Source organism: Abramis brama, assembly GCF_963993115.1.
Source record: "Abramis brama genome assembly, chromosome: 1".
Lineage (NCBI taxonomy): Eukaryota > Metazoa > Chordata > Actinopteri > Cypriniformes > Leuciscidae > Abramis > Abramis brama.
In genome coordinates this window covers 58,234,916-58,249,579 of record NC_139963.1, presented here as the reverse complement: position 1 = coordinate 58,249,579, position 14,664 = coordinate 58,234,916, and the positions used below count along the sequence as shown (strand labels likewise).

General features: G+C 39.1%; 2 protein-coding genes across 5 annotated transcripts in view; both read left to right on the top strand.

Annotated features, from left to right (window-relative positions):
* The window catches only part of LOC311077392 (uncharacterized protein), a 29,946-nt gene extending 27,611 nt beyond the window's left edge, over window positions 1-2,335 (top strand). The window contains exons 4-5 of the transcript XR_014604876.1: window positions 1,007-1,080; window positions 1,171-2,335. The gene's annotated coding sequence lies outside the window, so the exon portion shown is untranslated. The remainder of the gene's footprint in view (window positions 1-1,006; window positions 1,081-1,170) is intronic.
* A 4,244-nt stretch (window positions 2,336-6,579) lies between these two features.
* LOC311076884 (uncharacterized protein) overlaps window positions 6,580-14,664 on the top strand; it is a 47,189-nt gene continuing 39,104 nt past the window's right edge. The window contains exons 1-3 of one of the 4 annotated variants that reach the window (XM_084105401.1): window positions 6,580-6,697; window positions 14,030-14,134; window positions 14,219-14,358. In XM_084105401.1, the coding sequence (XP_083961527.1) occupies window positions 14,301-14,358 (58 nt within the window). In that variant the 5' untranslated portion in view covers window positions 6,580-6,697; window positions 14,030-14,134; window positions 14,219-14,300. Of the gene's footprint in view, window positions 6,698-14,029; window positions 14,359-14,664 lie in introns of all 4 variants that reach the window. The other 3 variants (XM_084105400.1, XM_084105402.1, XM_084105399.1) reach the window with 3 other exon arrangements.

Genomic DNA, 14,664 nt, shown 5'->3' with positions numbered 1-14,664 from the left:
TTCGCCAGCTGATGTGCCTTAGGATAGTAATTAAAAAAGCTAACAACCATTAGTGTATGGAAACTTTATTAATGAAAACACTTCCATACACTGGGTGTAGGCTATAACAACTTAAGTATTTTATGTGTAAAATTTTAAAGTAAAGTAAAAATGTAATTTTAATACTAAATCAGATTTTATATTAAATGTTCATATAAAATTTTCTATGTGTAATTAAACTGCGATGTAAAAAAGCTTTTTGCGTAGTGGTGGCCACTAGCGGTATGAACCGTCAGCAGCGATAAGGTATAGCTACGAGCGCTCCAGACCAACCTTACGAACGTATGACTTACAGAAGGTATACTTAACTAAGAAGGTTTCGGAAACCACGTATTAACGAAAGGTACTTCTTAAGGTACAACTTAAGAACGACGTAGCGTTAAGGTAGTTTCGGAGAATGCACCCCTGGTCCTTGGGTCTTAAACGGTTAACCCCTAACACCTGCACCACATGCAAGTACTTTATTACTATGAACTACTTTTCTGTGTGAAATTGTATTGTTTGACTGTGTACTTGTGTTTTTTAATCAGTTATACTCTGAAAATCTTCCCTCATGATCTCAAATCTCATTCATATTATTTTTACATGTAAAATAATATCACAGGTTTGGCAAATTGGCGCCAATAATGCTATGCATTTTTCCTTATACTTTAATCATTTGCATTTGATTATAAGACATTTGAACTCTGAATTATAACTTCAAGTTTAGTCTTTTTTTAGACAAAATATAAACAAATAAATAAATAAAAGCTATTATATGGCTTCAGAACACTTACAACACAACCCATAACACAAGAGTTGTGGACTCATTTGATTATCTTTAGGATCTTTTCTGGGACATTTTTGGAGCTTAACAGAATATTTATCCATTTTTACATAAATTGTTGCATTGAATTGAACTAGACAAGTGTACATAATAATGGTTTCATGAATGATTTACACATTTTTTTCTGCTTGTTTCATGCAGAGAAAGCGAACGGTGACTGCGGTTGCATTATGCCTGAGATCTGCTTTGGGTTTCACAGACAGAAAGTCAAACAGGTTTGGAAAGTCACAAGGCTGAGGAAATTATTTTAAGTTCACTACTATCACTTTAATAACATTCCTAACAGTAAATTTTGTACTTTGCAGGGATCTCAGTAAATACAAGATTGAAGAATAAAAATCCTCCTGTAGACCTGAAAATCACTGAAGTGCCAGACCATCCACCCGAAAAGAGGAAAAACACACAGAAAATGAAGCTGATGCATCTTTTCACTTTTCTAACTCATTAAGTACCTCACATGTCCCTTGTGAAGATTCTATTATTATTATTATTAGGGGTTCAAGCACGAAGTGCTGAAACCCTATTTTAATTGTACTGATTTTTATTATTATTTTATTATTATGATTGCATTTTATGTTGCAGCGAGTAAAGGTGCGTCACATTTGTGAATTTCATGATGAAGCACAGCTCACACAGGAGTCACTTTCACACAGCTTTCTGTTGGTCATATCCAGCGAATTCCAGTGACCAACTTGGTCCCATAGTGACATTTTTGACCACACACGAAATTGCAGATCGTGTGGATTCTTATTGAAATGACTGGAATTCACCAGTGAACATTCACAGAACAACAGATCATTTTACTGCACCTTAACTCTGTTATAATGGAAAACGTTTTCTGCTTGTTATAACATAAGGATCTACTTCTACTTCCTCGATCTTGTTTCTAGTGAGAATATCAACAACCATTTATGAACACTGTTGATTCAAGTCACACATTTAAGCTTTTCAAAAGCCGTAGTGAACATTACAGTCTCCAGTCTAACGGCATCCCAGACTTCAATATTTTATGATTCAAAATAGCTGAATAACTAACCATCTGAGATTTCGGTATAGAGATAAAGGTTAGGATCATAATTTTCAGAAATATTACAGCACAATGAGTGTATATTAGCACTGTTTGTTGTTTGTTTTTGGCATCTGATAGAGCTTTTGGATTTGGAAACAGTGACGTCAGATTTAACAAGCTTAACAAGTTAAGTGAAGATGCACATTTTTAATTAGGGTAGTCAAAATGTTAATGTTTTTAAATTGATTTATTACATGGAACATATGTGTTTCCATGCATTTTGTTGAGATGTCTTTTCTTCTATAGCCTATTGTATACATGGTTGATTATTCATGGTATTATACAATTTTTTTGTGTATTCTATTCATTGATGTTAATCTATTACTAGCTTTTTTTCCAAGTGCATGGAAGTGTATGTATTAAAATGTATCTAAAATATGTAATAAACAATTCTTATTTTGTATTTGGTTCAGTTGGTTTATTATTATAGAAGTTAATGGTAACCATAGTAACAACATGAAATTAATAAAAAATTCAAATAAAACCCCAAAACTGTTCCACACAGTGCCTCATATAAGAGTTCCTCAGAAAAGCTGTGTGGTTCCTCAGAGAACCGGCCCTTTTTAAAAGGTCCTAGAAGATCTACAGACGGCGGTGTGGCGAAGTGAAGAACCCCAAAAGGTTCCTCCAGGCACCTTTTATTTTTACAGTGTAGGTGCTTGTAGTTTGTTTGTTAAAAGTTTGACGCAATGGGTTTCAGGCCAGGTATATTGTTTGAGGGCACCTTTATGTTATTGGTGGTTGAGCACTTTTTCATTGATAGACCTCACACTATAACCCACATGGTGCAAGCTTCTATCTCAATTCTTTTGTAGAGTATGCTGGGTAAAGTTACTGTTGTATGTGTAAACATGCACAAACCATCGGAGCAAAAAAAAAAAAAAAAAAAAATGTCCCGTTGCTTCCTTATCAACAAATTTCAAAAAGCTTTTTCTACCCTAGAGATAATATACTGTCTAGCTTGTTTCTAACACTTATCTTTGCTGGCATTCATAGGAGACTACCAGTCCCGCAGAGGCCCAGCTGTCTCTCCCCATCACTCCAAGGATCATCATGCTCTGCAAGTTTTACATTCATTGTTAACGAATCCTTTGAATGTATAGGGCACAAGCAAATAAAGTCTAGTCTGGAAAACACTAGTGTCCCGAGAATTTTAGGTTTCTTTCGCTTAAGTTTAAGTTCGCGCCAAAACTATATTTACCTTTTTTGAAATAATCCATTAAACCTGCTGAGAAACGAGGAGCGTGAACTAAAATGATCAGATCCGCGCGCATGCCCGGGAAACTCATGAATATTCATGCAGGCTCCGCCCTCTGCCTCTACAGATGCACAGCTCACTTTTGCTCCACATTTTACATTGATGAATGGTGCAAAAGAGAGAGCGCACGAAACTTGTCACTTGTAAGCGAAAAACAGTGTTTGAGACTCGTCGCAGCAGATTCAAGCAGTTGTAGTTATGTACTTGTGTTTGTGCTAGAAAAATATACAAGACATTTGTGAGAAGATATTCTACAAGTGTGCAACTCTCATCAGATGAATTCACATACTGATTTGCGGATGAGCAAAACTTCTCCGTTACTTCACATTTTTTGATGCAGGTGTGTGAATGCGTTTTGCACCATATTCACTGCAGCAACTGTAGCAAAAATGTGAGCGTACGAGTTTCTTAATTTGTGATTTGTAGAATAGGATTTGTCTACCTGCAATGAAGAATTTGAGAAGGTGTAACTGTTGTGTTGTGTTTGTGGAAAAGAAAAAAAAAAGTCTACAAGTTTGCAACTCTTCAAACATTTCTCTCTGTGACTTCAAATTTACTGATACACATGTGTGGCTATTCTCTACAACTGGGTGGTTGATGTGACGCTACATTTTTGTGTTCATGGTGACAAATATAAATGAAAATGTATAATATTTCATTAAAATATATGTTGTTTAATCTTACAGAACTAATACATCTGTAATTAATGAGTATTATAATTAAAATATGTAAATATTTAGTTTTAAACATCACATTTGTCCACTGGCGTGACTGTCCATGGTAGCGTTGCTTATCTTAAAACTACTGTAATTAAATGAAAAATAAGTCTAAATACATTAAAATACTTGAATAGATGTTATAGCGGTGTTAACTTAATGAAACTAAAGGTTATAAGTCATAAGGTCCCCATTTAAAATAATTGTGACGCATTACATTTTGTCCGCAAAACTGGTGTCCACCTGGTGTGATGCCATTCTGTAGATATAAAACGGGCATTAATTTGTGCACCCTATTACTGAGAGGGGCCCTTCTTCATCCAGGAAATACAGTAGACCTCACTGGAGTACATGCACTGCCCACAAGGTGAGTTCTGTTTCAAATATTTTCATAATATTGCTATTTCCGTGCACTGTTGGAAATGGGATCCATTATGCAGTCCTTTGGTGTGACATAATCTAAGTATTGATCTGAAAATTTTCATCAATTTATATTGATTGACTATTGAAAATAATGTAAACCTTAACACTGTTAGTCAGGATTGAAGACTGTCTCTCATATAGCTAGGCTGCAAACTGGCCTTGATCTTGAAAATGTCCACTGGTGTGACAACACTGTCCTATAGTGTGACATGAAATCAGCGTCACACTGGTGGAAATGGCTGTCACACCAGTGGATGTAAACATTCTTTGTTCCTATAAAATAACCAAAATCAGACAAAAAATCACTCACACACAAACCATATATATTTGAATCCTTCATTTATTAGCTCCTTGAATCAAATGAAGAGATGTGTTTAGTTGTGTTTGTAGCTCAGAATGAGGAACTATACACAGACAGCGTCATTGCATTAGAACAGCCTTATGGTCTGGTTGGTTCACGTGAGATGTTTGACAGCTTTAGAAACTAATCATATCACGCTGATTTCATAGCTGACGCGAATCAGGAAGAGGAGAGTCATCGCTAGCTCAGTTAGCTGTTTTAAGCAGGGGGGCAGGGTTTCATAAAATATTGAAGCTTCTCCTGGGCACCGCCATTGACTCCCATTCATTTTGGCGTCACTTTGACAGTGAATAACTTTACATCTGAGGTGTTTAAAGACTCCATTTGTCCACTGTTTATTTCTAAACAAACAAGAAAATGTATAAAAGGCTCCATTACCTTGTATCTTACGTTATGGCCCCTTGTATCTTATGTTATGGCCCCTTGTATCTTATGTTATGGCCCCATGCAGTTTTTGTAAAAATAGGCTAATTAATGGTTACGATTGCGTCATAACCACGCGACTCTCTGTCGCACAGTAGAGAAATTACCGTATGGACAGGAGGAGAAGCTCGCGCAATCGGGAGGACGTGGAGGCAAAATGGCGAAAATAATTAATCAGAATACTTAGCAAAAGTTTCTCCTGCTCCTAGTTCATGGACAATTCCTACTCACACTCTCCGTCTCTGCAAGTTTCGGAAGGGAATGATTCCGATTTCTCTTGGCACAGCTACTAGAATTCAGACGGGTTGCTCACGTCACATCTACGTCGTCAAGCTCATTTTGAGTCTGCACAGTACGCTCGACCCCCAGGAAGTAAGAGCTTCTAATTGACTTCACTTGTCTCCGCTGAATCCAATGGGGTCGCTGTGTCCAGTTTATATACAGTCTATGGTTTTAAGCTCTTGAGATCGCACATTTAAATGGGATATGAGTAGAAATGTTATGGGGACGGATTGGGCGGTACCGCCCAAAATTGCATACTTTTATATATGTGTAATTATCTTAAAAACTGTTAATGATAGAGAGGTGCGGTCTTGTTTGCCGTATTTCTCAGATTCCGCTAAAAACAGTGGTATCCAGTTTGTATACACCTTGTAAATTCCTTGTTGCGTAATACCACTGCGTAAAAAGGCCAATGAAATCGATGTTTGTTAGGCAGATTCCACGCGCATCATTTCTTCTTCTTTCTTCTGACTTTATTGTACAAAAACACATTTGAACTTGAAGTTGTAACTTTATTTTAATGAATTTTTTTAATTATTTGAACAATAAATAATAAATGTGACTTTGTACAAAACAGGGGCATACGGTACTTTTTGTTGTCCATTGGTGTGACGAAATGTGTGACAAACTGAATTATAAGTGGAAAAGGCATTTAAATGCACAAATTTATGTAAAAGGTGTTGAATAGTATAATAATGATATCATCACTGTGCACATATAAGGATGAAATGAAGCTTCATTAGGTTTTATACTAATTATAATGAATATAATCCTGACGTTTGGGTAAAGTCCCTATGTGTACATCTTATAGTGGGATAATAACATGATTGTGAATATTTATTGGTTACTTTTGGTGTAGCAATGTAATTAGGACAAATTGATAAGGATTGTGCATATTTGTCTTATCTGTCACACAATCTCTGAATTAAATATTAACATAAAAAATGTTGTCACACCGGTGGACAATATTTGGGACTACCACACAAAAAAAGTTCAGGAATAAGGGAAACAACAGAATATAGTTTAATATATAATTTTTTTAAATTTATTTTTTATTTATTTTTTATTATTATTAGTTTATTTGCTTCACTCGGTTCCGCTTCACACTCCTGTCCAGTTGGTGGCGGTAAATGTACCTTTCAGCTGGTTTGCCAATCGCCATAAAACTCCAAAACAAGAAGAAGAAGATGTTTCGTTTTGAGTTAGTAGTGAGAGTGACCACGAGCAGCACATCGTATATTTCTGAAGTGCATAGTTGTCGTCTGTGTCGTTATCTGTGCATGTGTGCGTTCAGAGACATGTGAGTACCCTGGTGTAAATGTTTACATTTGTGTATTTTGGTGCCTTAGGTTTTTTATGAGTGTTTTCTATTCTGGGATACTCAGTTGAAATGCAGTATTAGCATAAAGTTCGCTAGCATTATGCTAATGCCTAGTATTACTAGTGTTACACTACTAGTGTGTTTATGTGTGTACTCAACTGACATTGTATAGTTATTATCAGAGTGTTTACAATGGTTGTGTAATAGAGAACTATGTTTTTGGGTTGCTGAACTGAGACCCGGCAGTAAAAGGTTGTTCTTTAATTTAATAAGGAGCTAATGTGTGTCATCTGGTATATTATTTGGTTATTTGATATTAAAGTTACTTGAAGGGAAAGTTGTACTAATTACCATTTATTTGCTTTACTTATTGCATCATGTCAGTACTATCGTTTACTTGTAGGCCTATGCTGATATTTTTCTTTTTATTGTTTATTGTAGAACCACACATACTGTACACTCAGGAAGACAGATAATCATCTGCTGGCTGTCAATAAATCCATTGAAGAGCATTAGAGCATTCGATTGCATTCTTACCGATGCACCACAGTGGTCACCTAATTCTCAACTAGCTACAGCTCAGTCCTAGCTATCAAGTCACCATTACAGACATACAGTGCTATGCATACGTTTAGACACCCATGCTAAAGTTGACTAAAAAGAGGAATAAAAAAATCATCTTTTGGAAATTTAACTTAATGCGTTAATTTAAAAAAATAGGAAAAATCCAACCTTTAAGGACACCAATTTTCTTTTTTAATGAATAATGTATCGTAAATAAATAAATGTTCTTCCTTAAAATACAGGGTGCATAAGTCTGGACGCCCCTATGTTAAATTCCCATAGAGGCAGGCAGATTTTTATTTTTAAAGGCCAGTTAGGCTACTTCATGGATCCAGGATACTATGCATCCTGATAAAGTTCCCTTGGCCTTTGGAATTAAAATAGCCGCACATCATCACGTAGCCTTCACCATACCTAGAGATTGGCATGGTTTTATTTCAGTTAGCCTAATAGCTGGTTTGATTTGCATTGAGAGATGATCTTATGGAAAGTACTCCATGGCAATCTCTAGATGTGCGGCTATTTTAATTCCAAAGGCCAAGGGAACTTTATCATGATGCATAGTATCCTGGATTTCAATTTCAAATGCATAGCAATGCATTTTATTAAAGGAAAAGAGACTGCTAAATGCTTTACATTGAGCCTATAATGAGCCACGTGAGACATTAAATACTAATAAATATGTGTAGCGTTTTACTCTTGGAACAATAGTGCTGGTGATATTTATCTGATCATTTTCATAAAATGTTATTATTTTACTACTTTTTAGAAAACCACTTTTATGATCCCAGACTAAGGTTACAATTAAAATTTCTGGATTGTTTTGAAAGAGTAATATAAAGTGATGTGTTTATTTGAAAGTGAATTTATTTTTTTCAGATTACATGATTTGTCAGTGCAGTTCTTTAAAGTAGGTAATGCAGAATTGGTGTTCATATTTTACTCTCTTAGTGTTCATGTTGTAACTCTGTGTCTTTATGTGTATTTACATGTCCCCTGTATTGACAGCACTCCAAATGTACAAAAAAATGAATTTTAACATTAAAAATGTTAAAATTGACCGGAGTTCTCCTTTAACAGCCTTTTATCATGTATCCTGACTCAAATAATGTGTTTCTAACAGCTAACACTCAGAATAAAGTGAGATGATCTGCTGATGATCCTGAATGGCTTGTTGAATGAGTGTTGATAGTCTGAGGCTCATCAATATTAACAGATCTGCTGAAAACACTCTTTATTTCATGACAATAGTTCCTGTTTTCACCTCATTTATTATGCTGATGTCTTCAGATCTCCTATAAATTGACACTTAAAGCTCATTTCATTGGTGTCAGCAGACTGAGGGGATTTGATGGCTACTATCCATCCATCTTCGAAACGGTTCTCATTCGCGCTTGAAACAGTGTTGTTTTCGTCAATGATGACGATAAATAAATGATTTCGTTGACGCACCTTTTTTATGACGATAACGCGACGATGACTAGCTAAAAATGGCTCTAAGGTGACTAAAACATGACGAGACGTTTTCGTTGACGAGACGAGACGGAACGAAAATTATTACAAGTCTGACGGTTGCCAACCGTTCCATATAATATGGAATCGTCCCGTATTTGAGAATCAATTCAGTGCAAATCCATGACAGACACATAGCTTCTAATATGTCAGACTATGAACAAAGACATTTGTAGGCTATGAGAAAAAAAACCGACGGTGCGGTAGATGCTAATTTCTCCCCGTTTGTCTATGATCAGCGTAGCGTTTTTAACATCTTGGAACATCATCAGAGAATGCCCTTTTAATTGGTCGTTTCAGTCATTGTGAGTCATGTATCGTAGCAACGATGAAGACAAGTGACAACAGCGGGAAATGTAAAAATGACTACCTCTGAGCAGCCGGCGAAAAAGAAAAGAGCACAGAAATGTAAAATTGAATGGGATTAAAATACCCGTGGCTGGAATTCGTGAGGGACAATGAATACAAGGCCAATTGTACCATATACCGTCGCGTTTTTTCTCACGGCGGAGTGTGTGATATTAAGCAACACGCATCAGGAGATAATCTATTAATTCTATTGAATAAATTTGAACAGAAGGCTACAGAAAACTGTTGTTTATTTTTCTTCAAATGCTGTCTAAGCCAGTGAGTTTTGAATGTTATATGTTGTATTTGTTTAAGTTAAAAATAAAACGTATTATAAACTAAACAAATCCATGGTTCATTGTTGGCAAAATGATCATGATAGCCTTTATATTTCACATCTATGTGGTTCAGTCTTGTATATTGATTAGGCCTACTTTGCTATTCTATAAATAGGCCTAATAAGTTGTATTATAATATGCTATAAGGTATGAAATATATTTATGTAAATGTATCTTACCACAATATTCACCAGAAGTCATCATTTCAGGGGTTATTTTTCACAAAAAAAAGTATGAATTGCAACACTTGCTACAACCTGTCAATCCTAAGCCCATTTCCAATACTTTTAACCTAAATTTGTTAAAGACTACTTTTTTTTTTTTTTTTTTTTACTAAAATTGACTAAAACTCGACAAACTTTTTTGCGTTTTCGTCGACTAAAACTTGACTAAAACCTTTTTGTGTTTTCGTCGACTAACACTTGACTAAAACTATCAAGTTTAGGAGGCCACGCCTACCGGTAAGGAGGCGCAGTTGAAAACAACAAGGCTAACTTAGCCTACGTGATGAGTTTGCCAGGGATTTGCCAGGGATCTCTAGAGATCGCCCAAAATGTCCGGGATTCGGCTTTTGCGTTCTACAGTCGCCATTCATTCATCATGTTTACTGTGACGAGCAGGACGAGGCTGACGGCCGCGGGAGAACGGCGCGAGGCCGGTGGCGTCATTACTGAGACGCACCGGGTCTCCCATCTCTCACGGAGGAGCGGGAATTTTCTTAGCAAGGGTAAAACGCACATCAACTGATCACTTGTTTAGTGTTCATGTAAACACTACATTCAGATTCACCAATCGGAATGAATTCAGTTAGATTGAAACAAAAGGTGTGCATGTAAACAATGAATGGCGACCGCAGAACGCAAAAGCTGAATCCCGGACATTTTGAACAATCTCGCCCGCCGGACAAGTCCGGGAAAAGGAAGATGGTAACCCTTACTTACTCAGCTTTCTCCTATAATCAGCTTTCTCCACAGAACAAGAGCCTGCTAGCTAAGCTTCCAAAGAAAGACGGCTGACACTGTGTACATTCTGTGAGTGAGATCCCACCCTCTATGGGTGGGCTGAAAGCATGCGGAACAACTCCATCTACTGGCTGTAGTCTTTAGCCTCTGGCCAGAAAATCCTCCGATGACGATTTTCCGCACTATAAGGCACACTTAAAAGCCTTTAATTTTTTTAAAAAACAACAGTGCGCCTTATAATCCGGAGCGCCTTATATATGGATCTGGCGCCTTATGTTAATGTCTGTAAAACAACCGCTGACTTAAACCTTGTTTATACTTTCGCCTGGCACCGGAGCGCGAGCCTCCGCTGACTGCGCGCACAACTCCCCAAACAGACGAGGCATTTATACTTGACGCAACTGTTTTGTTTTAGACTGAACTTTTGACCATATAACTGATTTAGACGCGCAAACTGGGTGCCGGTGTGGCAGATTCGGCTCAAAGTCATGCATCTTCGGATGCGGAGGCGCACGCGCTGTTACAATGACGTCATTTTTGCCGCGCGCGCACCTCCGCATCCGGAGATGCATGACTTTGAGCCGAATCTGCCCGAGCAGACGGATATTAGTTTTTTTATTACCTTCGCGCTCATGCGGACGCGTTGGGTATAAATAAGGTTTTACAGCTCAGCCACTTGTTTTTTCATATTTTTTTGCAAGTGGTAGATCTTGGTTTACATTTGGACTTTGGATGTGATCTTAGGCTTGAAAAGGTTGGTGACCACAGCATAACGCAAACCCAGTCAAACGTTTGACTGCAGTATCTTCTATTCTATGCGCCTTATAATCTGGTGCGCCCTATATATGAAAACAGTTCTAAAATAGGCCATTCATTGAAGGTGCGCCTTATAATCCGGTGCGCCTTATAGTGCGGAAAATACGGTAAATCTCTTGTCTCAGGGGGATATGAGGGTGGAAAGCATGGTAATTCGAAAATACTACAGGTTTTCTACTAATACAAAGCTTAATGCTAAATCCTGAAGTATCCCTTTAATCTTGTTTTTAATTTAACTTAATTTCGTTTTTCTTTATTTAAATTTCGTTTTTCTTAATTTAAATCTACCCTTTACTGTGTCAGTAATTTGTTAGTCAGAAAAATATTAGACTACCTTAAAAGTATTGCTTAATTTAACAGACTGTGTGTGTGCGTTTTATATCACTAGTGCAGTGTCCGTTCTCGGACGCGTTCTCTGCCTGTGTGAGGTGCGCCGCTTCCCGCTCACGCGCTGTTCTGTAGTTTACTAAAAGTTTATTCATTCTGAATGTGTTGCATCTCGTGTGTCCATCTATATTGCACCAAATGCGACACTGCATGCACTCCATTGTGAAGTCGATTGGATGAACGGTTCTCGAAATAATAAAAATGCAAACCGACATACAGACACATAGAGATTCCTGCCTTTATTAGAGAGAAGAATATGTTCAGCACCCTCTCTCCGAAGCTTCGAATATTTGTAGTTCATTACTAAGGAGCTTCGAAGCTAAAAAAATGGTATTCAGACCAGCCCTATCGCCCAGCCACCCTGCGGAGAAAGCTCATTTCGGCCGACTGTATCCGGGATCTTGTCCTTTCGGTCATGACCCACAGCTCATGACCATAGGTGAGAGTAGGAACGTAGATTGACCGGTAAATCGAGACCGCTCTTTCACTCTTTCTTCACCACGACAGACCGGTACATCGACCGCATTACTGCAGAAGCTGCACCGATCCGTCTGTCAATCTCCCGTTCCATCCTTCCCTCACTCGTGAACAAAACCCCAAGATACTTAAACTCCTCCACTTGAGGCAGGAACTCTCCACCAACCTGAAGTGAGCAAGCCACCCTTTTCCGACTGAGGACCATGGCCTCAGATTTGGAGGTGCTGATTCTCATCCCAGCCGCTTCACACTCGGCTGCAAACCGTCCCAGTGCATGCTGAAGGTCCTGGTCTGATGGGGCCAGCACGACAACATCATCCGCAAAGAGCAGAGACAAAATTGTGTTGTCCCCAAACCTGACATCCTCCGGCCCCTGGCTGCGCCTAGAAATTCTGTCCATAAAAATTATGAACAGAACCATCGACAAAGGGCAGCCCTGCCGGAGTCCATCATGCACCGGGAACAAGTCTGACTTACTGCTGGCAATGTGAACCAAGCTCCTGCTCCGGTCATACAGGGACCGGACAGCCTTTAGCAAAGAACCCCGGACCGCATACTCCCAGAGCACCCTTCACAGGACGCCGCGAGGGACACAGTCGAATGCCTTCTCCAAATCCACAAAGCACATGTGGATTGGTTGGGCAAACTCCCATGAACCCTCCAGCACCCTGTAGAGGGTATAGAGCTGGTCCAGTGTTCCACGACCGGACGAAAACCGCACTGTTCCTCCTGTATCCGAGGTTCTACTATCAGCCGTATTCTCCTCTCCAGTACCCTGGCATAGACTTTCCCAGGGAGGCTGAGAAGTGTGATACCCCTGTAGTTGGAGCACACCCTCCGATCCCCCTTCTTAAAAAGAGGGACCACCACCCCAGTCTGCCAGTCCAAAGGCACTTTGTCCCCAACCGCCAAACGATGTTGCAGAGGCGTGTCAGCCAAGACAGCCCCACAACATCCAGAGACTTGAGGTACTCAGGGCAGATCTCATCCACCCCCGGTGCCTTGCCACCGAGGAGTTTCTTGACTACCTCGGTGACTTCAGCCCAGGTGATGGACGAGTCCACCTCTGAGCCCTCAGCTTCTGCTTCCTCAATGGAAGACGTGACGGGATTGAGGAGATCCTCGAAGTATTCCTTCCACCGTCCAATGACATCCCCAGTTGAGGTCAACAGCTCCCCACCTCTACTGTAAACAGTGTTGGTAGGGCACTGCTTCCCCCTCCTGAGGCGCCGGACGGTTTGCCAGAATTCCTTCGAGGCCAGCCAATAGTCCATCTCCATGGCCTCACCGAATTCCTCCCAGGCGCTGAGTTTTTGCCTCCACAACCACCCGGGCTGCAGTCCGCTTGGCCTGTCGGTACCCATCAGCTGCCTCAGGAGTCCCACAAGCCAACCAGCGACCCTCTCATTCACCGGGGTGAACTCCAACACGTGGTGGCTGAGCTGGGGGGCTATAAGCAAACCCACAACAGCCTGCCGCCTCTCACCATGGGCAACTCCAGAGTGGTGAAGAGTCCATCCTCTCTCGAGGAGTGTGGTTCCAGAGCCCATGCCGTGCGTAGAGGTGATACCACTTTCACATGCGTATGAATGGAAGTGAATGCAAGGAAAAGTGTGAACGGCCAATAATTCAAAACGTTTTTAGTAAAATAAATATCAATATCAAGGTTGGTGTCAAAATATGGCAGTATTGTAACAATGGGATTCGTGCCTGGATTCAGATTCGATAATGTTTTAGAAAATAATAATTGTAAGATAAATTTACCTCATTCATGGAAAGTTTCAAGGACATATAAGCAATTTATAAAAATTCATTCTGCAAATGATCATAATATTTTAGAAGTGCCATTTATTTGTTTCATAGAAGTGTCATTTAGTATATAAAACTCAGTAACTGATATATTTTAGATTTTGGGCAGATCAGCTCCTCCCACACCAATTACATCATCAATGAAGCTCCTCCCACAGCAGCACATCATCGGTGAAGCTCCTCCCACAGCAGTCACATCATTGGTGAAGCTCCTCCCACATCAGTCACATGGTCAGTGAAGCTCCTCCCTCATCAATTCTCCAATAAATGCTGTAAATTCCCATCAGCTACGAGTGAAGAGGATTGTCAAAGCATCAGGAAGAGCTGAAATCTGCAAAGACTGAGTTTATTAAAGAGGACAGTGAGAACATGAGTGATCCAGAACCCTGCAGAATGAAACGCACTGAAGATCCTGAAGAACAAAGAGGTTGGTGTTTATTCTTCATTCATTCATGATGCTGAAGAACATTCATGTTAGAAACATTCAAGCACTTCATCACTTTTAGATAAACAGTTCAACTATGAAATGGTACAGAATGTTCTGGGGTTTTTCTTCAACAAATGGTCAGTGAAGGGAGGTTTGAGAAATTTTTATATTGATTGTCAACATCAGATCAAGTTAATACTAATTTAACTGTTTTATTTTACAAACGTTCCCTATTTGCAACAACGTTACCAGAATTTTAGAAGATTCTTCTTACAGTAACGTTGATAACAGCGTTGATGAATCAGC